This window comes from Motacilla alba, chromosome 13, assembly GCF_015832195.1.
Source record: "Motacilla alba alba isolate MOTALB_02 chromosome 13, Motacilla_alba_V1.0_pri, whole genome shotgun sequence".
NCBI classification, from domain to species: domain Eukaryota; kingdom Metazoa; phylum Chordata; class Aves; order Passeriformes; family Motacillidae; genus Motacilla; species Motacilla alba.
In genome coordinates, this window is record NC_052028.1 from 7,772,676 (window position 1) to 7,796,164 (window position 23,489).

Below are 23,489 nucleotides of genomic sequence, written 5' to 3' on the forward strand. Positions count from 1 at the left end.
GGCTCCGCTGTTCACTTGGGGCCGCCCCACGGGGCCCGCCCCGCCCGCCGGCCGGCCCCCGCTCCCTGCGTCCCTCCCCTCGCTCCCTCCTCCCCTCCTGGCAGCGCCGGGTGACTAATTTCTGTCATATGACTGTGACACCGAATGGAGCGGGGCGGGCGGAACTAGCCGCGGCGAAGGGACGGCGCTGCGCGGAGCCCAGCGCTTCGGCGGCGGGGGCAGCGGCAGCGCCCCAAAATGCCGCCCACCCTCTTCCAGAAGCTCTTCAACAAGAAGCACGGCCTGATCTCCCCGGCCAGGGACGCTCGCGACGACTGTGTCTTCAGGTAACCGGGACGGGGTCGCGCTCCTCCCCTGCCCCAAACTTCTGCTCCGAGTTCCTCGTTCCCTCCGCCGCCCGGAGGACGCGGGGGCTGGCAGACCCTTCCCTGCTCCGTGGGCAGCTCCTCGGCGACCTGACCGTTCCCCCCAGCCCCGGGGGATCCGTGTCCCGTCCTCCGCGGGAGCGCGGGGCCGCCCCGGCCGGGCCCCTCCGGCGGGCGCGGGGCAGGAGCCCCCCGGGACCGCCACGTCGGGGCCGCTGCGGTGCCTCCGCTCGGCTGCCTCCCCACCGGGGCCGCCGCTCCCAGCGCCGGGCCGTGCCTCGCCCCCAGCCCGCGGCTGCCTCCCCTTCCCCGGCGTGTGTGAGGCCCCGGTCCCCGCGGGCCCCTCCGGGGATGCTGCGCGCCGGGGGAGGGCGACAGGCGGGCAGGTCCCCAGGGAGCAGCCCCAGGAACGGGGAGAAAACGTGAAGTTTTGGCGAAGAGAGGAGTGGGGCTTGTAGCAAAATTCGTCATGCTCTGACCGCAGCAGCAGCACTGGATCGGCCGAGTGGGGCCAAGCTGAGCGCGGGGAGCAGGGCAGGGGCCCCGGGGCAGCCCGAGGGGCCGCTGCCTGTGGGGCCGGGGCGGGGAGAGGCTGCGTTCGGGGGCTCTGCGGGGCCTGGGGCTCGCCCCGGGCTTCCGCGGGCTGGTTGGCTTGGGAACAGGTAGCTTTTGTGCTGTTCCACGCGTGAATAATGGTCAGGCTGGAAAGCGATGCCGTGTCTGCGTCCTGGCAAAGAGAGAACCTTCACTATCGTTTCAAAGTGCGGTTTGCCACCTGGATGGAAATAAAATCTGCTTCATTCGTAAGAGTTACGGGCTTCTTGAAGCACTTCTTACAGTGTGGTGAAGCTCTCTCCCACTCGCTGCCTTGAAATTTACTGCCTACAAAGGATCAGCCCTTGGGTTGCTCTGTAAAGGGACACGTCTGACTGATGGGCTTAATTTTCTGTGGTGGGATACTGCTTTTAGCTGCAGTATTTAGCAGTTTAGGTGGATAACAGTGTATCTGCAGTTATCTAAGCACAAGGGTTTTCAAAAGATATTGATTGGACTAAATGAGTCCTCAAAGAGTCAAGACATGCTCCTGGACATTACCTGGAGCTCACACAACTTTTGAAGACACTGATCCGTAACTGCTTTCACACCTCTCTGATATTCACTGTGGGGTGAATCCTTTTTTTAAAATGATTTCTTCTAAGAAACAAAATGTTTTAATGATGTCAACGTCATCTTATTTTCCAAATCATCTTCATACTGGACCAGAGCCCTTGGTGGGGAAGGGAAGGGGTACTGGGGCTGCTCTGTGTAGTTGGCATGCCTTTTGCCCTCCCTTAGTGATGGGTTTGTCTAGGGACTGGTGGTTCAGGCAACAGCTGCAGTGCAGACCTGGGGCAGAAATGTAGGAATCACACCCGTGTTGAAAGGAGGAGAGCGAGTACTTGGCAAGGTCTGTGCTTTCCTTGTCACCTGCATCATTCTGTGCCAAACTGGGTCTGAAACTGATAGTGCTGTTCCACTTTGTGATAAGAATTGTCACCTGGTAACTGGTGAATTTGCAGCTGGGTTTTTTTTTGGTGGACCCACAGGTATAATTTGCAGGGAAAGGCTGATGAGGCTCTGGGGAGGGTGGGAGATCCAGCTCTGACTTAGGAGAGCCAAGTAGTATTTTTGAAGATTAATACAGATGCTCTCTAGGCACATTCCCTAATGGCTGCTTTCATTTTCCAAATGAGGCTAAATTTGTAGCTAAGATCACAACTTGTTAGGATTATCAATTCCTGGTGAAATTTTCAGATAATACACAAAATAAGGACTGATATTTATGACAGCTGAGTCTTTGGAGACTGGAAATAAGCACTTTAAGAGTTAGACTGTTGCTGGTTCCATGAACCTGAATGCAACAGCCTCATCAATTCCATTGGGGCACGGTGATGTTTTATGGATTGATACATTATATCTGTTTACAGTCTAAATAACAGAGCATTTCCCAGATATTCTGAGCACTGTTTTTTCTGTCTGTCTTCACTTTGAAAACACAGGTCTGCTATTGAGAAGACTGTAGAGCAACCATAAAAATGCATAAATTCTCTTACTGTATTTTGTGAATAATATGCACTTGGAGAGAAGAGCCCAATTACTCTGGCAATGACATTACTATAGCAGAACATTTTAGGATGATTTTGCCACTTTTTTTTTTTTACTATCAATATATTTTACATTTCCATCAGGCTTATTATGAAAATTCACCAGTTCTATCTATCTGACCTTACATTGTTTAAAAAATAAAACAATACTTTTCAGGGGAAGCGTTTTGTTTAGTTGTTGATTTGTTTGTGGTGGGCTTTAACTTTTTTTTTTTCTTTTTCTTTTTTTTTTTTTTTTTTTAATTTCCTGCCAAGAATCTCTCTCTGTGCTGTGGGTATGTGAAATTTTGTGAGCCTAAGTCTAGCCAGACTCTGTAAAACCCTTTGGGACTAGGTGCTGGAGAAGATAAGAGGTTTAGAATGCGAACAGTAAGTTAGCAACTGTAAAATATTTGCTAAGGTTCCAGTTTGCCATTTATGTAATTTTTTAATATATACATGCACTTTATTTTCCAGAAGAAACTTTAGGAAATCACAGTAGATCCACTGTTAGTTTTTTTAGCTCTTCCATTTAATCCAGGGCGATGGGCAGACTTGGCCCTTAGATTGAAATCTCTTGCTACAGCTTGACATTCACGTGGTGAGCAAGAATATTCAAATTTTAGTGGTAAAATCTGTTTACAAGAAACACACAAACACCTGCAAGTATTCTAGGAGGGAAAAGTCAAGCCCTTATAGTCCAAGATGTAGAGTACCTGCTGTCTACTGCAAATAATACTCATGTGAGTGGATTTTCCCTGAGGGTAATTCTTACTATAAATAGGATCTCTTGGCCATATTGTAGCATCTGGCACAGAGTGCTGCTGGTGACAGGAGAACTCAGCCCAGGCTCGGGCTGTTACAGTTATCAGGAAAATAAAATTTCAGGTAAGCAGTTTTCTAGAATTTTAGAATCAAAATATTCCTATTGTAAAAATACATAAAGGTGCTCACATGAGCTGTAAGCTATATGTATCTAAAATGGAGATACACTTTAAAATAGTAAATAAATGAACCCTGTTCCAGTAAGATGGAAATAATCTTACAAAAACTTCCTTAAATTAGGTAGAAGCGGCCATGCATTTCTGCTGTATATTATATGGGCACACAAAACATTCCACTGCACATTTACATTACTGGCTGCTCCAGAGAGTGATTTTCAGCTGCTGTGTCTTTCCTGGCTTTCCAGGGATCCACTTCAGCCCTCTGGAGAAAAGGAAGCCAGTAAGTCACTGAAAACTCAACCAGCTTTTTGTTCTTCAAGATGGGCTCAGTAGATTGAGCCCGAAGCTCAGTAAATTACCAAGAGGGCTGAGGCTTTATATCCTTGTCAGGATGTGTGGGCAGTGTTTCCAATGGTAAATACAGCTGCAAGGACTGCAGCAGGGTTTCTGCAGGAGAGTGTGTTGGGATCCTGATTGGACCTGGGGCACTGTTAGCATGTGGCAGAGGGAGAGGATTGTCTAGTAACACTGAACTATGGGACTTGTATGAGTTGGGGCTCCATGTAGGAGGGAACTCAGTGGGGATTTTTTCCATCTCATGTATAAAGTTCAAATACTTGTTCCCTTCTGTCTCTAGACATCCTGCCTGCTTAGCTGGAGGATAGAAGGATTATTAATCAGGAGTTCTTTTTACACTACAGCTCAATAAAAGCTTCAGTGTCTCTTTTTTTATTTTAATCTAGGGAGCTCTAAAGAACCATCTCACCCCGAGGGGCATTCCACTGATGTTTGCAAACTCTGTTTTGCTCTTGTTAAAGCACCTGTTGTAGAGGTACAGCTGTGTGGTGATTGTTCAAGCTTGACAGAACCCCTTCCAGTTTCAAGTCTTACCAATGGTGTGGGGTATCTTTGGGCACATTCTTCCTTTAGGGCTTTGCTTTGGTTATCTAGGTATATTTGAGAACGAGTGCTGTTTTTCAAGCTGGGAAATACAGGAAGAAATAATTTTAAATGTTCTTTATGATAGAGAAAGCCATTTTTTGTTGTCACGGACATGTGCTTTCTTGGGGTCTTCTAGTAATATGTGCTGCTCCTTTATTGAGAGAATAGTTTGCCAGGTTCCTGAGGTAGGACTGGCCTCAGGCTGACTGCAAAGTAGTATTTCCTGAAATCTGTCTAGGCAAGCATTCCCCATCAGCCCAGACTCTTTCTGCTCTCTGTGGCAGTGACTTTAAATGGTATCCTGAGATTTGTTGCCTTTCACATAATTTTTGGCAGTGGCATTCATCAAGGGAATTATAATAAACCTAGAGTTGTAAATGGGTAGCTTGATACAAAGATGCTTCATGAGCCAGTTCTTCTGCAGAGCTATTGTTCTTACACAGTAAAAATGGTACGTGCTTTCTTACAAAAGCATAATTGCTTCTTGAACCAGAGGCTAATTTCTTGAAAAAAAGTGCAAAGAGACTCAGAGACATTTATTAATGTGTAGCCAGAGACTACTGCAGCTTTTTAAAGTGGGGGCTGAAGTACAGTGAAGGAGGAGCATGAAAGTTGTCTTTACATTGGTATTGGCAGTCAAAAGTTTTACCCAGAGAACTTTTTTCTCAGGAGCAGGTAGCTTTGTGTACAGCTTGGCTGAGCCCAGGAAAGCAGATCTCTTGCCAAATTGTGTCAGTTCTTGGGAGCAACGCAGCCAGCAAATTCCTGATCCTAGTAGTTCTGCACAAGGCTTTTTAAAGTTGTTCCTCAGCAGTGCATCAGGCCAGCCTGACCAAAACCTGTTGTTAATGAAACAGCATGTTTTGATATTTGTTCATTTCTGGCATTCTGCGAGGTTTTTTGTCAATATTTGTAAAACTCCTGGAATTTCACCACCTCAAAGTCTTTGTTCCAAAAGAGCATTAGCTGGACCTCATTTTGTAATAGGTCCAGCTTTTTATCTTTTCCAGTTATCTGATGAATTTAAAAAGCTTTCATGCCATATTTTTAAGATTACTCGAATTCTTAAACATCTGAAATGTTACTGGGCTTTTATTGAGCTAATTTCTGCCCTTTAACGTCCTTTTAAGTTTTGCTTTTTTATAAAAATCCATCTCTTCTGTAATCTTTGGATGAGTATGGTTTTGGCTTTTTGGTTGCATTCATTAGCTTGAGTGCACCAAGTTTTAATAAATACTTCAATTTGATTTATGCACAGTTTTCTCTATGCTATGATTACTTTGGCTTGTGTTTTGAAATATATTACTGTTTTCTAAAGTACTTCTTTTTGCCAAAATCTGTTTTGCATTTCCTGTCATGTAAGTTTTTATGTACCTTCCAGTGCTTAAAGTCAATTTTCATCTTGGAAACAGAGACATACGAGTGACAAGATTCCACTGAGCACCTCTGGAGCTTGGAGGTAGTTTTGTTAATTTCTTCTGAAAGGGCCACTCTCCAAGGCTTCCTTGCCACCATTCTCTAGGTCTCCCAGTGCTGCTCCAGGTAGGAATGTGATGCTCCTAAAACTCCCAGCACATCCTTGAAAATTAGGTGCTAGCTCTGAGTAAAGCAATGTTGCAAGCTGGGTCCGTACAGTGACTGAAGGAGCTGATAATCAGAGGGTTGGCAGTCCATCCAGTGATTATTTACTTATATCATCACCAGATCTGAAGGAATTAACTTGGATTGATATTCCCAGCATGCTAGGTGCATGTGAGTGCAATGATGAAATCATTTGAAAACTGTTGGGGTGCTTGTGTGTCTGCCTGGCTTTGTGCCTTGGAAAGTTTTTCCCTGCCCTGGTGGGACCTCTGCCTAGTCCTTGCTTCACCTTGGCTTCTTCCCATCACCAGTGGAACGAAGAACACGGATGGTGGAGTGAAAAAGCCCTCTGCTCGTTTTTTCTCTCGTTTGTTAGAAGGCGGTAAAGCGCCTTACAAAATGAGCCAACAGGTGAAGGGTCACCCTTACTGCCTTTCCTCCTGGCATATCCTGTGGTGGCTGGGAGCTCGTGGTGTCTTGAGAATTTGGCATCACGAGGCTGCCCTGCCCGTCCTGGCCATCACGAGGTCAGCACTGTCAGTGCGCTCTCGGCTTCCTCCCAGCCTGCGGCTTCGCTTCCTCCCTGTGGGATGGCCTGGGTTGTCTGGGGATAGCTGCAGCCTCCTGCCTCATTGGGCAGCCCTTGGAACAGTCACTTTCTTGGTTCCCCTTCCTGCATTTCAATTCCTTCCTCTAAATTAGAAATCTTTTTCAGGAGAGGTTGGGGCGAGTGAATCATGTACATACAGATATAATCGAGTGGAAATGCTTCATACTTGGGTTACACTGGCAAGTGTTGTAACAAGGTGTTTCTACAAACCCTTGGGTTCTGTTTCTTCCCCCTCCTACCCCAGGCGAGGTCATGAGGCATGAGGATGTACCAAGAGCATGGGGTGTATGTACCTGCTTGTGCACTGCAATGTCTTCTCCTTTTCTGAAACAATTCCACCATTTGTTTTCAGGTGACTGAGGGTGTGTTTACGTGTCTTGTGTTCCAAACCTTGCTGACTTGGGATGATCAGCTCATCTGGTTGATTGATAGAATGTCCTTGTATTTTCAAAGGGCTTTATCCCTTGCTCTGTGTATGCTCTGTTATGCTCCAAGTTAGCGTATGCTCATGGTGACAGCTTGGATGAATCCAAGCTTCTGTTCTGGAATAAACTGGACCAGTGTGACTTGGAGCCTGCAACTTGTTTTGTAATTTTGGCTGAATGCTCTAGGTGACCACTTCAGCAGTGTGTTTTACAAGTGGAAAGTAATGCATGCAGTGGTTTCATGCTCGGTGGTTGTGTTCCCTCCCAGCTACATCTGGAGCTGGATGTCTGCAGGATCACATGTTTGTGAGTAATGTTAGGAAAAATGCAAAGCTCAGTTGCAGCAGCGAATCCACAGTGTGGTTGTGCTGGGCTTCCAGAATCAGCCAAGAGCAGAATTTGCCTCTGAGGACTTGAAAAATTTTGCATTTGTGGTGTTAGATAGAGAACTTTAATCTGTAAGATATCTGCTGGAGGAAAAAAGTTATGCCCATTAAAAACAGGAAATGATTTTATTAATCAGTAATCGGTTAGCTAATGCACGGGCTGCTCCACCTTACAGTGAGTAGTAGCAAAAGACATATATGGGAAATATTCAAATATGGGAAATATATTTGTACAAAATTCATGTGATTCTGTTGTGCCTAAGGAATGTGACCATAAGCACTATGTTCAATCATTAATTTCTAACAATACCTGCCCAATACACGCAATACGATTATGTTCTGCTTCATAGACAAGTGAGTGGTCATTATGTAGTCTTTGTATTGAAAAAGGTTTATTTATTTTTACAACAATGCATGGTTAACAATGTTGCTTAGTGCTCAACTGAAGCTTTTACTTGTTGATTCTGCACATTTGCGTAAACAATCTTTTTCTTCTCTGAAACTGATAGCTTCTGGAGATACTATTATTCAGAACACAATGCATTGCAGAGAAACTTGTTCAAACATGTGAATTGCAGCATGAAATACTCCAGGAACTACATATAGAGTATTAATAGTGCATTTATGTGAAATGCATCTGCAAGTAAAATGTGCTTGTAATAAACTTTTTTGTCTTTTCTAATTTCATAGCTCTTATCAAGCAGTTAAACAGTCTTGTCTGATGCTTTTGTGTTGATAATTAGGGTATCTCCCAGCTCTTGTATATTATCTGTCTTTGGAACTCTGGCCTTGAAAGAACCCATTTTGTACAGTGGAGGATTCTGCAGTGGTGCCAGTGTCAGTAGCAACAATCCTGGCTGTAGGTACCCCTGCCCACATCAACAGCCCCTGCTGACAGCAGTGAGCTTCAGGCATGGGAGTGATCCATCACACACCACTGATCCTGCTCTGTTTCTCCAGGATAGTTCCACAACATCCAGTAGTTATTTTTGTCTAAAATGAGTAAAATACATCACAGAAACAGTCACATTTCCTTTACTCTGGGCACAGATCATGCCCTGCACGTTCATGGTGTTTCATGCCCCTCCGGATGTGTGTGTGCCTCACTCTCAGCACCTTCAAATGTTTTTTTCCCTTGCTCCAGCTAAAATGTCAGCAAAACATAAAATTTGTAATAGTACCAGAAACCTTCTGCTCTTTCAGTTTTTGTGATATAGAGCTGGAAAGAAACAGGAGACAAATTACAGTTCTCTTCCATCTGTTTTAGTTGATAAATGAAGAAACTTCAAATGCAGTTCAGCCCTGACTAGATCCTGGCCTTGTGCCTGTTTAAGCCAGAGCAGTATCTTCACCACAGTTCCTGTGTCATTTCCCACTCAAAGAGAGAGAAGGTAAATTGTCTGAGCATTGCCCAAAGGAACAGTTACTTTGCTATATGCCTTTTTATTTTGTTTTATTTTAGCCTCAGGAGCTGTGGAAATGGTGGCTCACACATTGCAGTGCTTGGCCTTGCACTCCCCTCAGTAATTTCTGAACCTTTTGATTGATTTCTGTCATGTCTGGTGGAGAATGTGAGAACAGAAGTTTGAGTGAGCTGAGTTTCTCTAACTTCAGTGAAAATGCTGTGGGTGCTGTTGGGTGTCTCCTGCCCGTGAGGACCTGTGGAGCTCTGAGCTGGCTGCATTTGTCCATTCCTGTTTCCAATGGCTGTGTCCCTGGGGACAGCCAGAGTGTGGGCATGTTGGAGGAATACAGTAGTCATGTGGTTCCACAGTTTGCCCTGCGTAGTTTGCAGGGAACAGCTGTAGTGTGACCTCAAGAAAGGCCAGCCCTGGACTACTGTGAATACCAGAATATCAAAACCTCTTTTAGCTAAATTATTTGTTTTCTGATGAGTATTAAAGCACACCCCGCCTGCTGCATACCCATGTTTCTCTTGTCTCATGTATGTCCAAGGTTAAAATCAGGCCTCCCAAGCCTGTGTGCTCAGCACTTAGTTTGTCATGTTTGTGGGTAATTATGGAAGACTCCAGTTGGGCAGAAGGAAGCACATCACGTGTGAGCAGTTCACTGGGAAATGAATGAGATTCTTGTCGAGTATTTTTGCACTCTCCCCGTGCTGCCCCCGTGAAGCCTTGCCTAGAAAATGTTCTTGCCATTTGGAGAGTTAGCTGAATGCTTTGTTTACTCCTTTTCATGAAACTTGATACCAGAAATTTGTAGGGAAAAACTGTGTTAGTTCAGGTGTTAATGAAGCATGGGTGCAGATGATAAGCTGTGTGGTTGGGTGCGCAGGGAACAGGCTGTGGAACTTGGAGGGAGCGTGTGCTCCTTCTCAGAAGCTTGTTCTAGTTGAATGACATTATCTGAACATCTGAGAAGCTGCTAGGGAAGAAGTCTGCCAGAATTTTCTTGTTCCTACAGGAAAAATAACAGTATTACCCCTTAAGACAGAGTTAAAGAAATGCCTCAAATGTCAGGACGGTGAATTGGCTTACAGTACTGTGTTTCTATTTAAAGGCAGCCCAAACTGACATAGAACTTAAATAGTCAGACAGAAAAAAAAGTGGTTGGTTTTTTCAGTACTTAAACGTATTTCAGCTGCTGTGAGTTACTGGAAATTACTCTACTTGCTCAGTAGAAAAGGAAATTGTTCTACTGACAGCATGGAGTATTAAGAAACTCTGAAAAGGAGCATGATGGTTTCTTAGCTGGGTATATTTACTAGTCATACAAGAGATGCTAATCACGAACTGCTGACCTCTTTTTTTTTTTTTTTCCAAAACAGACATAATTAAAAAGTGCAGAAGTAAAAAAAATACCAAAGCAACTTTAACTTCTTTTGAGACTGAAACAGAATTTTATCTTTGTATAAAGAAATATTTATCAGACTTTTTTTAGATAAGCAAAATTATCACTTTGTAATAAGACTAATTTATTTTACTTTCTTTAAATTTAGTAGGGTTTTTTTTTTCCATAGTATCTTTTCTGCAGTTATCAGCAAATTAATAATTTTGGTTAGCCTGAATATGTAGCTACTTTAAAATGTGTCATGAGATTTTTCTTTTGCAATTGAAGCATGCTCAGAAACTGCTAGGTAGCTTATGCTTGTGTGTTGTGTAAGGCTTTTTCTCACATTAGGGGCAGAAGATAAGACACCAGGTATTATGGGTTTTTGTTTGTTTGTTTGTTTGGGATTTTGTTGGGTTTTTCCCCACCTGGGTTTAGTATATGCTCATTTAAATACTGGTCTTTTCTATTAGTAGCTAGCAGGACAAATCAGCTGAATTGCACTTGGGAGGTGACATTAATCTATGCTCACACTGGAGAAAAAACCCATGCAAGATAATATAAGATTCAGTAATGGCAATTGTTCTCATCTGAATGGATAGAGAAGACAGATGAGAAGATAATATAGAGGAATGGGAAATTTGACAAGAAATTGTTTTTTATATAAAAATTAAAATAAAGAGAAACTTAAACATTAAAGTAAATACTAAATGGCCCAATTCTATGAAGTCCTCAGCATCCTCACTAGGGTTTGAAGGCTTTCAGTGCCAAAACCTTGAGTTTTGCTGAAGGATATTCATACTGGGAGAAAAGAGATCACAAGAGCAGGAAAATCCTCACTGTTAGACCTGTGTCATGTAGGTACATATTTGTCTGTGTCAGAAAAAACACACATAGCTGTATATTTATTTGAAAATATACCCAGGTGTCTTCATTTGCTGTCATGGCTCTGAGTGTGCAAGCAGCTGTCTCAGCTCACAGTAATCAGGATACCACAAAGCAGAAACCTGCCTGCCTTGCTCAGCTGCTGTGTGTGAGAGAAGGACTCTGGTGTTTCCCCCAGCAGCAAGACAGGTAAATTCGTTACCTGTGTGCTCTGTGTAGACAAGCCTAAGTTGCTGTAATGTAACACTGGGCAGATGTCTTTGCTTCCTAGATCAGAACCATGATGCTAAGATTTTTGTGATTTTGGGGGCTGATAGATGCTGTATAAATATAACCATTTTGGAGTTGCCCTGTGTTCAGAAGGTTACAAAGGTACGTGTGCAGGTGTGGTTGGAAGCAGTTGTATGATGCTGCTGTGCTTACATACATACAATTTACAGGATATAGTGGTTTTGACAGCGTGATGGTATTTGGCCAAAGGTTGGACTTGATGGTCTTGGAGGACTTTTCCAGCCTTAGTGACACTGTGATTCATTTGGTTTAGGATTTTTTTGTTACTTCTAGTGTTCTCCCTCATTGTCACTGTCCCTGTTTGGTGCTCTGCTTTGGGAACTTGTATTTACTCACATCCACTCATACACAGAAGAAGAGAATTAAAGCCCATCTTGCTTTCCCTTCCCTTCTTCTGTTGTCTTCTTGGTGTCTTCTGAGGCCTGCAGTGCTGCCTCTCCTCTCTGAAGGGTTCCCCTGGGTGCTGTGCTGTCCCTTCCTCCTCCTGCCACAAGCAGTGGCGTGCATCCTGTTTGGGGTTACTGTTGTGTCACATCAAGTGATGTGCGTGAGCAGGGAAAGGGAAACAAAAAGCAAAGGGAGCACTTACTTTGACAACAGCTCCTTTAGAAAGACCACGATAAAACCACCCAGTCCAAAATGTCCTGGTGGCATTGACAGCTATTGCTGTCCAGCATGTGAGCCTTTCTTTCCTCTTGCTGCAGTGGAATAAATAGCTTTGTGTGGTGCTGTGGCTGGTTCACAGCAGGTTACCTGCAGCGCTAGGCTTCTTCGGGTTCCACATTTTAAGGATGCTCATGTGGGCAGACTGAAATCTGCTGGCAAGCTGTGGTGGCTGGGAGTGTCTGGAATTATGTTTGCATCAATTTGGTTACTACTGGCAAAGAGGGGTTTATTGAACATACACTAAATATACATATATATCTTGATTAAGTACAGCCTCTCCCAGTAGAACAACGTAGGTTTTATCAAGTGATTCTGTTGATTCTGTCAGGCAGAGCTGGTTTGGACTGTGTGTTCCAGCTCAGTTCCGTGATAAGGAAGGTGTGTGTTTGGAGTGAGTTTCAGTGCTGATACCCAGGGAGGGCATGTTGAGCTGAACCTGCAGTTTTCTTTATCACAGACAGATTTTAGCAGTAAGAAAAGCTCTGAGGCATGTAAGGGCAATGTTCAGCTGATGCTCGAAGCTGCCATGTATCTGTCATGTGGGGTTCTCAGTAATACTTGACCAGTTCAGTCTTTCTGCTGTGGAAAATCCCTCTAGATGGATAGTTGTATTAAAGAGCTTGGGCAATGGCCAGTCATGCCCTGTATTTTCCATTCCTACCATTCTTGGAAACCCAAAACCATGAGCGTGTAGTGAGACTTAGAAAACTGAAGGGGATGGCAGAAAGCCTGAGGGTGCAGAGCTCCTTGCAGCAGTGAGCAAAGCACAGTGGAGCAAAGCCAGTAGAGCACTTTGTTAAGCTTGGTTTAAAGGTTGAGTGGGCCTTAGCTGATAGCTAAATGCATTTTTACATGTTCTTCTGCTTTGGGGAACCAAAGCATTTAGGACCTCACACTTTAAGGTGCATTTGCTTGGAGGTGTCAGGCTGCTCCAATATTCTGATAGTCTGTATTTTTTTTCCAATATGAATGAAGTTGTGGCTTGTTCAAGCATTTGATTTTTATTTGTCCTCATGTCCTTATGAGTTACATAAAAGTGAAGTCAACCAATGTCTTTAGTGTCTGCTCTATATAAATCCACCTGAAATAGTTTCAGGTCACCTTTACATGCTTAATTTGGAAAACAGTTGAGCAGCATGACTCTTGCCTTGGAGAATTAAGCAGTCTAGGCTCCTCACATTAGTCTTGGGGCTCTTGCAATATCTGCACAAATCAAGATCTCATCCCTTCTGCAAGTTAAGTAGGGGCCTGTTTGACTCGTAGAGCCAGTAAGGGAGGGATGCTCAGTGCATGGGTTGGAGCCAAGTTAGAAAAGTCTTCCCTCCTGAAAAGCACCTAAATATTCAGTAGTGTTATTTGGCAGATCTATGAAATCATTCCTAATTGTTTCTGGTTCAGAGCTTGGCAATAGTTTTGAAATGCAGTGTACTTGACATTTAGGGGTTTTGAGGGTTAACTGAAGGGATGGGTTAAAGTCTTCTGGGCTTATGGCAGCAGGTAACTACTCTCTGTGCAGAAAGGTTGCAGAATTGGGCCACATCAGACATTTGAAGGTGTTGGAGGATGCTTAGATGGCAAGTGACCAATATTCGTGCCAGGCAGTTGTTGATTCCTGGGGAGTATCTATCATTAGGACTTGTGGGATGTTGACATTAATGAGCATCGCACTCGGATAGGGCAGCCTGGGATTTCATTCCATAGATAGGAATTTCTTATACTTGTATAATCATCCTCTGTCTTTAGTTTGCAGTTGTTCCTGTGTAACTGAGATGGGGTTTTGGTGAAAGCCGATGGGGGCAGTAAGGCTGAGTCAGCACTGTGCTCAGGCATGTGCTCTAAGGCTGGAAGTAGTTTGACTGCTCCCAGTGAACCCACTGATGTGCTTAGCACTAGGCATGTGTTTTAAATAAGTTGTAGAATCTACACAAATGAGGAGGGTGAGACTACAAGCAACACTACAAGTGTTTAAAATCAAAGGTTCAGGGGTTGTATTTGTCAGGAAAAAAAGCTTTTGGCATTAAAGGCATTTCAGGGACATACTGAGCTTAAATGTCACCGGCATCGGAAAAATGATGGTCATATATTAATTTTATATGACTGTCTTGATAAATGACCTGGTAACATAGCAAGCTAAAGTTCACTGTAGTCCTCTACAACCCCAGGCTTTGGGCTGAGAGCAGCATCTTCGGATTATCCCTACATCAAACCTTGTTTGAACTGAGTACATATAAATAATTGTCTGCCAGCTTTTCCTATTACAAACATATACACGGTTTGTGAAATTGGTTTACCATGTCCTGAAAATTTCTTTGATATTTTTAAAGCCTGTTGCTATGGGAACCAGACCCCATAACAGAAAAGCTTTTTGGTGCTAAGGAGGCCAAGAAATTCACTTAACAACAGGAATAAAGCCACGGAAAAATAGCTTGTATTCTTTTTCCAAAAGCAAACAAACAAACCCCAGAAGAAACCCTGATATCCTGAAGCAGCTTGGACCTGGATTAGCAGATGGAAGGGGACACTCCGCTCTCAGGGCTTCAGAGCCTGGCCAGGGAGCTCACCCTGTGGACACTTGCACTGGTCCTGGCTCTTACAGGCGAGAATAATCAGGGAATCCACAAGCATCTTTCTCTGAAATAATTCATATGTCTTTTTTTACCTTTTTTTTTTCAATATGGAAAGGTTGAAATGATGTGATGGATTGGTTTATGGGCAAGAAAACACAAGTTTTGCTTCTCAGAACTGGATGTCCCCTTTGTGCTTTGCTAATACAGAAACTGGCAGAACAGGCATTACTTTGACGTTGGGGCTTGCAGCCCTGTTTCCTTGTGTCTCATGACTGAGTGAATCAACACCTAATTAAAGTCACATGAGGGACAGAGTAAAATGCTGTTCAGGCACTGATCCCTGTGAATCTTTGGAGAATAACTACTTACCTCTGTCTTCCTCCTTTTCCAAGCAACCCTGAACAGCTGTGGCTCTGCCTTTTTTCTTGGTGGTTTTTGTTGTTTTTTTTTCCCAGAGAAAAGAATAGCACGTAGACCTTGGCTAAAGCAATGCTGCCTATGCAGATAAATGAGATCTGGGGTAGGGGGAAGGAAGACCAGGGAATTCTCAACATAATCTTGAGGAATTGAAATTATTTGAGTTCATGCTGGGAATGATTTAGCTGAAAGCCTGAAAGTATAGTCCTTGTGCATTTGACACTCCTGGAAATTTAGCTGGGAATGTGAACGTTGGGCAAGGAAGTTGGGAGTGATCTGTGGGCTTTCTTGCTATTTTTAATATTGGCTGTAATTTTACCACTTGTGGCTCGTTATGAAGGTCCATAACAATTGCTTTCCATCTCTGAGTGACAAATACTTGTGTGGAGATTTACTAGGCTCTCAATTATCACTCGGTCACAAGCGCAGCCACCTTAATCAATTACAGGACCGTGGCTTACAGCCAAGGAATGCTCCAAGCCCCATGCTGCCTTGCCTGTGCTGGATGACTTTCACCACCAAGGCCATATTTTTTCCCCTTATAAAACTCACAAAACAAGTATTGCAGGATGTTCTAATCAGCAGAAGCAGATGTCTCGCTGCACCCTGACACGGCCGAGGCTCGCGGGTCGCGCAGGGCTGTGCAGCAGGTGCGGTGTCTGCAGCCAGAGGTGTGGTGGCTGTCATGTGCTGCACTGGAGGTACCAGTGGTTTGGGCTCTCCATGGAGTGGCATCTCCAGACTGGAGGTCTCCTGGCTGCCTGCAGCCAGGCCAGGGGGTTTCAAGGTGGAAAAAGCAGGCTCTGGGCAGGGAGCCACCATATCCTGGCACCCTTGGCACAGCATCACCCACCCTGGTACAACTCACAGGTTAAAAAGCATGGCATAAAAAAATTGCAGCTGTTTACATTCTAGTCTTTTAGCCTTTAAAATGTATTTATTTTTAGATGTATCTGTCTGATTAAAATAAAAGCTTATTTAGATGTGTTTGCTTGTTGCAAGAATCACCTGACATGTCAGGCATAGCTAGAGCACACTGGCAGTTCGGTTATGCACCTTACAGCTTTTCTTGTAATGTCTCCTGAACTAATATATTAAAAATCTCAGTTTTCAGCAGTGCAAAAAGAATAAAACTGCCATAGTCCTTATTGTTTCTGTGAAGTACTTGAAAATAAAAGCCTTAAAGACACTCTAAGCTGAAGATAAATACAGGGAATTCAATATTTGTCTGTTAAAAAATTGAAAATGTTAGGAGTATTCAGCCAAAGTACTCTTATTCCACTGGGAATCTCTCAAGGGTTTATTATTAATATTAGTGTTGATAACAACAGTGGAGCCTTAGTGATTCCTTTAAGATGTCTTCATTTTCATGACAGGAGAGGTCTTGCAGTCAACCTAGACTCTCATTTGTCTTTTCTCCTCATTGTCTCATCTATTAATATTCACAGTTTCCAAAATAAAAAGCAACAATTCATCATTAAGTTCCCTAAGCAAACTTTGCAGTTGATAAATCCGAGTTTGTGAGCTTGATTTTGTTTTGTCCAGTTAGTTTTGTGTGTGGGTTTAAGGATTATTGAACCTCTCGTGACATCTCCAGAACTGCACAGCATAAAGGAGGGAACACAGACTGCCCCCCATAAACCTCCTCTGCTGCATTACATAATTCTGGGTGATTTAGGAGAGTCTTTATTTCCAACAACTATGCTATTTCCAGCTGTGTTCATCAAAAGCAATTTGTATTGGAACTTTCTTCTCCCCAATTTTTCATTAAACGCACACAACACTGAGCTATTTACACTTCATTTTTACTAGCTACAGCAGAAGAGTCTGCTCTGCACGCCCGAGTGTGCACAATAAAATGACTGTTTGGCAGGGGGAAAATGCCCTGTTGTCTTGCAGTACCAGTTGGTATTATGGAGGTTTGTTTGGTGTCTTCTGGTAGATTGCGACTGGAAATGTGATACAAAATGAACAGCAATGTTTCATTCTAACCATGCATCAGATTTTTACTTCGATAGTTATTTTTATTTTCAGCATTTTTATCATGACTTGAAAAATTACAGCAGTGGGCAGTCAATCTGCTGAGGTCTCCATGTTCTTAAAAGAGAGATAATTGTTTCATGTCCTACCCTCCAAGAATGCTCATAGAAGGATTTGTAGTTGCTGATGCTCCTTTACAGTGCTGGTAGAGACAGTTTATTCCAGTCATGAGACTTTGTGCTGGTAGTGAGAATCCTGTGTATGGGGAGTTTATAAACTTGTTTATTTTTTAATCTCATATCAAAAGCACTTTTTCAGCATTTAACAATCTGGTTTCCTTTAAAGAATAGAGGGCCCAGGTTTTGAAACTCCTGAGGGCTGTTTGCAGTGATCTTTCTCATCGTTTTGGCTCTTGCTGACCTTTGGCTGGGCTTATGTTTGTGTGTGCAGGTTTGTGTATACTCCAGGTGTATATGGAAGGTTCATGCTTTAACATCTCTTCCTCTCCAGCAGTGAGAATTTAAATTTTTTTTTTTTTTTTGCAGGGATACAAAAATGTGCAGAAAGCACATTTGTTTAGAAGTCTAGCTCAGTGGTAATCCCAGTGAGGCAAGTATTTTGTAGAGAAATGGTATCCAAGTATTTCTAGTCAGATTTTAAATAAAATCCTAATTGGTTTTCTCTCTTTTCGTCTAGTGTGGCTTCCAGCTCCTACCTTGGTGCATTACTAAGCAATAAATATTTCTTGGCTCACTCAGTGGCTCTTTGTTGTGTGCGTTTACAACGTGTGAGGGAAGCCTTCCTTTAGAAGAAAGACTGAAAAAACTTGTTAAGACAGTGAAGACCAAAAAGTAATTATTTCATTACTCTTTAGCCTGTGGTTGGAGCAAACTCTGTTGTCTGCTTGGTTTAAAATCAGATGATTTATACCCAAAAGGTGCATATGAGCCTTTGCATTAGTTTTAAGTGTTTTCAGAAATGCCTTTGGCTGGAGTGAAGAAAGTAGTTATTTTTGGTGCTGTTTGGTTTTGAGGGTTGTTTTGACTTCTGTGTGTTTCAGAACATGCCCCAGCTGGGCATGGAGGTCTGCAGAGGGTCCGTTGGGCTCTGGGCTGCTGGATGTGGTGGAACACCATCACCCACATCTTTCCCATCTGCAGCTGGGTAGGTGTGCATGGATACTGAAATATCTCCCTGGCAGGTGATGGGCTATCACAGGAGATTTTGAGAACTTCATTTTTTTGAACTGGAATGTTTTTCTGAAGCAGGGTAATAGTACCAGCTTTGTTTTTCAAGCTCAAATTTTAGACACAAAAAAAGGAAAGCCTTCACCCTTTCAAAGAGAGGCCTGGATATACACCTAGGGAAGAGGATATCTAGAGATATCTACCTAGAGAAGAGAAGGTGCATATCTGATGTTAAAGATGCTCCAGTGTTTTCTTGGATATGGGAGGGGTGACAGTGTGTATAAACAAAGATTGAATATCTGAATTCCTTCCTCAAGCAATAAATATTCACTGATCTGGCTAAAGCACTGTTTACTCTCTGTACAATCTGAGTCTGCCTCTATTTGCAGAGAAATTCCTTCCAATATTTTTCCTGGTAAGTTGTTGGATGGAGGCTGGGTCAGCTTTCAAAGCACTTCTTTTAATGTGTATCAGGTTACCCTGAGATAAAATGGAAACCTTAGATGTTACTCCTGTAAATAAATGTTTACATAATACGAGGCACTTCTCAGCATTGCATGTCTAAGAAAAAAGGTCACTTTTGACATCAGTAACCTTTAGAGAGTGGTGTCTTTGCCACACAGGTAAAGGAAGTTACTGTGCCCTGCACATTCCTTCACTAGATCAAGTAGATAGTCAGGAGTGGTCAGATGGTACTGCCTTTGTCTCCTAAAGCTTGGCATTTTAAGCTTTAAAGGCAAGATTTGGGCTTAAGGCATGGGTCCTGTAACCAGCACATGCCCAGTTTTGCTCATGTGAGTAATTCCATTGAAGTCCCTGGCACTAGTCATGTATGAAAAGCCAAGTCTGTAATGTATGTGTTTGTGGCATCAGGCCCTCAGTTCTTCATTTCTAAATGAGAAACTTCCTGTAAAGCATGGTAACAAAAGGTAATGGTTTTGTCTCTTTAGTTTTGCTGCTTTTGTGTCAAAACACTTGTCCAGCATCAAAAATAAAAATACTACCATCCTATAAAAGAGCAACAAAACCATTGCAGTGGCGAGAGATTAAGGATTTCTCCCTGAACTTAACCCATGAGATTTGTAGCAGAACAGAGAGCTTTGTGTTCTGCTTTGGAATCCATTCCAGAGGACAAGCAACATCTGTCCTCTTGGGATTGTATGGTCTTGGAACCAAAGTCCACGAACAGGTGCACCAGTTCACCCACTCTGTGATACGAGGGAACCATCAGTAGCATTGGGGTGTGGGATGCAGTGGAACAGGAGATCCTGATGATAAATCTATTTTTGCTGCTTATGTGTTTAATATATTGGCAAAACTTGTAGGTTTTCAGACACTGGGGTAAAAAAAAAATAAGTAGGAACTATGATGCTGTAGCCTTCTGCCTTCATGTATTACTTGAGTTTTATCCGAAGATCATGAAGAATTGATAGTACACGTGATTAGCCCCGCCCATGCCTGTGACAAGACTAGATGGCTTTTAATGTGCATCACATTTTTGAACGCCCAATTCCTTCTTCACTTCCCCGTCTGTCTCTTTCCTCCCCCACAGTTTAAAGTCTGTTAAATAGTTCTTTGCTATTTGATGTTAGTTAGAACGCGCTTTGCTGTTGTGATGTCTGGGTACCCTTCCTCGCATGGCCCGGGGTACCGCCGGGGCACGATCGGCAAACCTTGTTTACAGCCACCCGGCTCGGTCGGGTTTTCTTTCAGCGCATTATTTTGCGTATTTAATTTTTTCCCGTCTGTGGCCATCCAATTGTCTCGCGTATGCCCGCTTCTTCCCGTGTAGCATGAATGAGCCCTGCCGAGCACACAGCGCCCTTTGTTCGGAGAGGGGCGGGGGAGCGGGACCGGCCGGGATGCGGGAGTCGCGCCGCAGCGAGCGGGGGCGGTGCGGGCTCCTCGTTCGCCTTCCCCGCCGAGCCCCTGCCTGGAGCAGCGCTCCAAAGCCGCTGGGGAGGGAGGGCTGGAGCGCGGCGTGTCGCCGGGGCCGGCGGCCGCAGGTGGCCCGCGGTGACAGCTGTGTCACATGATGGCTGTCAGCGCGGGCTCGGCCTCCGCCGGGAGCATCCCGCCGCTCCCGGGAACGCGAGGGCTGCGGGTGCCGGCTGCGGGCAGCCCGCCCTGCTTCGCCCCCCCGTTCCTCGCCGAGCGGGCTGAACGCCCGGCCGTGCCCGGGACTCGGGCAGGGAACGCGGCCGGGAGCGCGGCGGCGGGCGGATGGATGGCACTGACAGGTCCGGGCAGCGCTTGGCTTCCCCCTGAATCACACTGATCTGCTCTGCAGCAAGCCCTGGAATAGACGAAGAGGCGGAGAAGACGGGCGCGCTTTCCTCGAGCAGAAACCCCAGGCTGTGCAGAATTGTGGGGCAGGATTTGGGTTATGAAACTGCGGGGCAGCGCAAACGCAGCCGGGTGCGAGCCCCGACGCTGCTGTCCTTAAGGTGGTTTCTGTGCTCCTGTTGCTAGGATTAAGGCTTTGCATTGCAGCATGGAGAGTCTTTTGTTTGAGTTAAATTCAGACCTCTTGATATGTCACCTGACAGTCTTGTGGTTTTGGATGAATATGGCTCATTGCTATTATTAACCTGAGTTGGCAGCCAGGCACAACAGGAGTTTATAGGGATTTTCAAAAGTGGAACTGCTCGGGGGACAAAGATGCTTCCCAGGTATGGTCACTACACAGTTCTTGAGATAATTTTAATTATTTGAAAGCTTATTATTTTCCCTGTGATGAAAATACTTATTTTCCAGAGATGTGAATCTTCTAGAGACTCATTTTTTTTGATTCTTACTATAATTTTATGCTAAAGGACATGATTTTTTTTGCCTGAATTGATTCTGTCTTGTAACTTTGCAAAGGGAAGTGCAGTCTGCTTGAATAATGTAATTTTGTTCAGTGCTAGTGCATTTAACTGAAAGGAGCTGTGTCTCATTTGTGTGTGGTTTTAATTAAAACATATTTCAAGAGAGCATGAAACTTGTGTGTGTATGTGCATATATTTTGCATGCACACATGTACATAAATCAGCTAAAACCTGAACAGGTACTTTTTGAAATGGCATAAGTGAAGTAGTCCCTAAAATATTTTATGAAGTTATTAAAGTGACTGTAAATTCTGCAAGGTGTGTGAATTGCAAAGTTATTCAACATATTACACAGCTTTGTCAAAATCTTCCCACCAATTTATTTTCAGTATAACAATCCAGATTATGATTACTGTGTTGACTAGGCTGCACCTAACCTGTCAATGTTACGTCTTTTTGCTTGTGGAAAAGCATCTGGCTCATGTATTAGACTTTAGAGTATAAATTAGATATCTTAATGAGAGTCAAGTGACTCTCCTTAGAAGGAAGAAAAAATGAAAACAAACTAAAGTCAGCTTTATATACAGATAAAGAATTGGACAGAGCCAAGGAGCTTGGCTGGCAGTTGAAGTTCAGGTCCAAGTTTGTTATACCTGTGAAATACCTGGCTGATGTACTTTGTTCCTGGTGTACAATATGTACTTAGTATAAGCAGCACAAGTTTCCTGGAGCTCAAGAAGTGCATCTATTCCAGGTGAGGATTGCTAAGCTGGTAAATAATGAGGCTGACTTAGAGATGGAGCAGGGAGCTGGCCTCCACAGTGCTGCAGTGCCTGTGGACATGTCATCCTCTTTCAAGAGATGAAAAGCAGGCGGCTTGTATTTAATTTTTTGTATTTTAAAGAAGCATTACTTTCACGGGATAAACCCATGTCACCACTGCAAGCAGTCAAGGGTACTTGTCCCTGAGATGATCCACCATCTGTCTATTCTTCCATGCTACCCAGAACCCAGGTCCTGTGACTTCTGTGAAACCCCAGCTGAGGTCACGGTGGCAGAGGGCAGAGTCACCCAGGGCGCTGGGCGCTTCGCAATCCAGCCTCGAGGGCTCCCTGCCTGCCCTGGCCCAGGCACCAACGCTGCTTTTCTGTGCAGAATCAGCAAGTGCTCACCACCACAGTCACACGGCCCTGACATGACCTCAGCTCTTGTAAAGACAAATGTCTTGCAAAATTTTTTCTAAGTATAGGCCCCTTAGTTTCTCTACTTAAGGAAACGTTCTTCCTGCTTGCAGCCTTATGGTTGTGTTATGTCACCAGCACTTAAACGGAATCTCTCTCTTGAAATGCCAGCTTTGCAAATCAGCCATGCAGCCTGGGTCATCCTTGTCTTGTGAATCCTGAGAAAGTTCTTTTGTGTTTCAGGTGCTGTTGTTAAAAAAATAAATAACCTGCCCATGCCTCTAAGAGGAGGTGGTCTTCCAAAGCTGCAAGCATCATTAATACACATTACAGTTCTGTTTTCATTGTTTCCGAATTAGTGGTGATCTTTCGGAATGGTCTGTGCAGCTGGTTTGTGCAATAACGGTCAAATAGTAGGTGAATTACTGACATGCCTAACAAGGTATTAAAGTATGTAGAAGACCCTCCCCAGTAATCCTGTATACTCAACTTTTGTTGTATCTTCTCAAAGCCAAAAGAAAAAATCTAATAGCAGATTATAGAAACCTGCAGAGGTGTTTGAGCAGGAGAAGGGAATTCCTGGTTGGAAAAGGCATCTCAGGGCTGAGAGGAGTACGATGGGATGGTTGGACCAGGCAAGGACCATTTTCCTTCTGGACTTGATGACTCTTCTCTGTAGCAGAGTAACTGCAGGATCCTATATACTGGGCTGTATGGGTACAGGTGGGTGTGCTTTGATGTGGCTGTACATCTCCATGGACGGTGGAGATAATCTGAAATCCAGTGCCCTCAGTGGAAAAGTCTCGTATTTACAATGTTAGCTCTTCATGAGAGATGCAGCCTCTGTCAAAGGCTTGTGTAGTAGAAGTTGGCTGGGTCTAAGCACCACTGTAACAAGGATAATACCTGGAGAATCATCTGCAGGTGCTGGAGATAAGCTGTGGAACCCCTGTGCCTCTGTTCTGACGCTCACCTAGCAGGAGTGAAGGAAGATGTTTCCTTCTGCCAGGGGAGCATGGGACAAGGTGGGCCCGTCTGCTCTGCCGGGCTGCTCCTGTCACCCTTTAAAAAGGTGCTAACATGTAAACCATGCAGAACAGATAAGCTGGCATAAACTATAAATATCATTTGCGTAGATGCATTTAAAAATAGTTCCAAGTGATTCATCACCAGGCAATTTTTATAACTATGGGTAACATGATGTAGGAAAACAATAGTTTGACTGATAGTTTCAACTTACTTTTTACATGTTTAGTCCTATTCTGGTTTTGAGCAACCTTACTTTTTAGAAAACTCTTTTCCAGTTCCTACCTGCTTAATATCTTGATCATTTTGCTTC

The 23,489-nt window shown here is 43.9% G+C and overlaps 1 protein-coding gene across 3 annotated transcripts in view; it reads left to right on the plus strand.

Moving 5' to 3' along the window:
• The first annotated feature begins 110 nt into the window (after positions 1 to 110).
• The window catches only part of FNIP1 (folliculin interacting protein 1), a 65,186-nt gene continuing 41,807 nt past the window's right edge, over positions 111 to 23,489 (plus strand). For 2 of the 3 annotated variants that reach the window (XM_038149973.1, XM_038149975.1), the window contains exon 1: positions 111 to 326. In XM_038149973.1, coding sequence (XP_038005901.1) covers positions 238 to 326 — 89 coding nt within the window. In that variant the 5' untranslated portion in view covers positions 111 to 237. Of the gene's footprint in view, positions 327 to 18,464; positions 20,832 to 23,489 lie in introns of those variants that run through there. The other variant, XM_038149974.1, reaches the window with a different exon arrangement.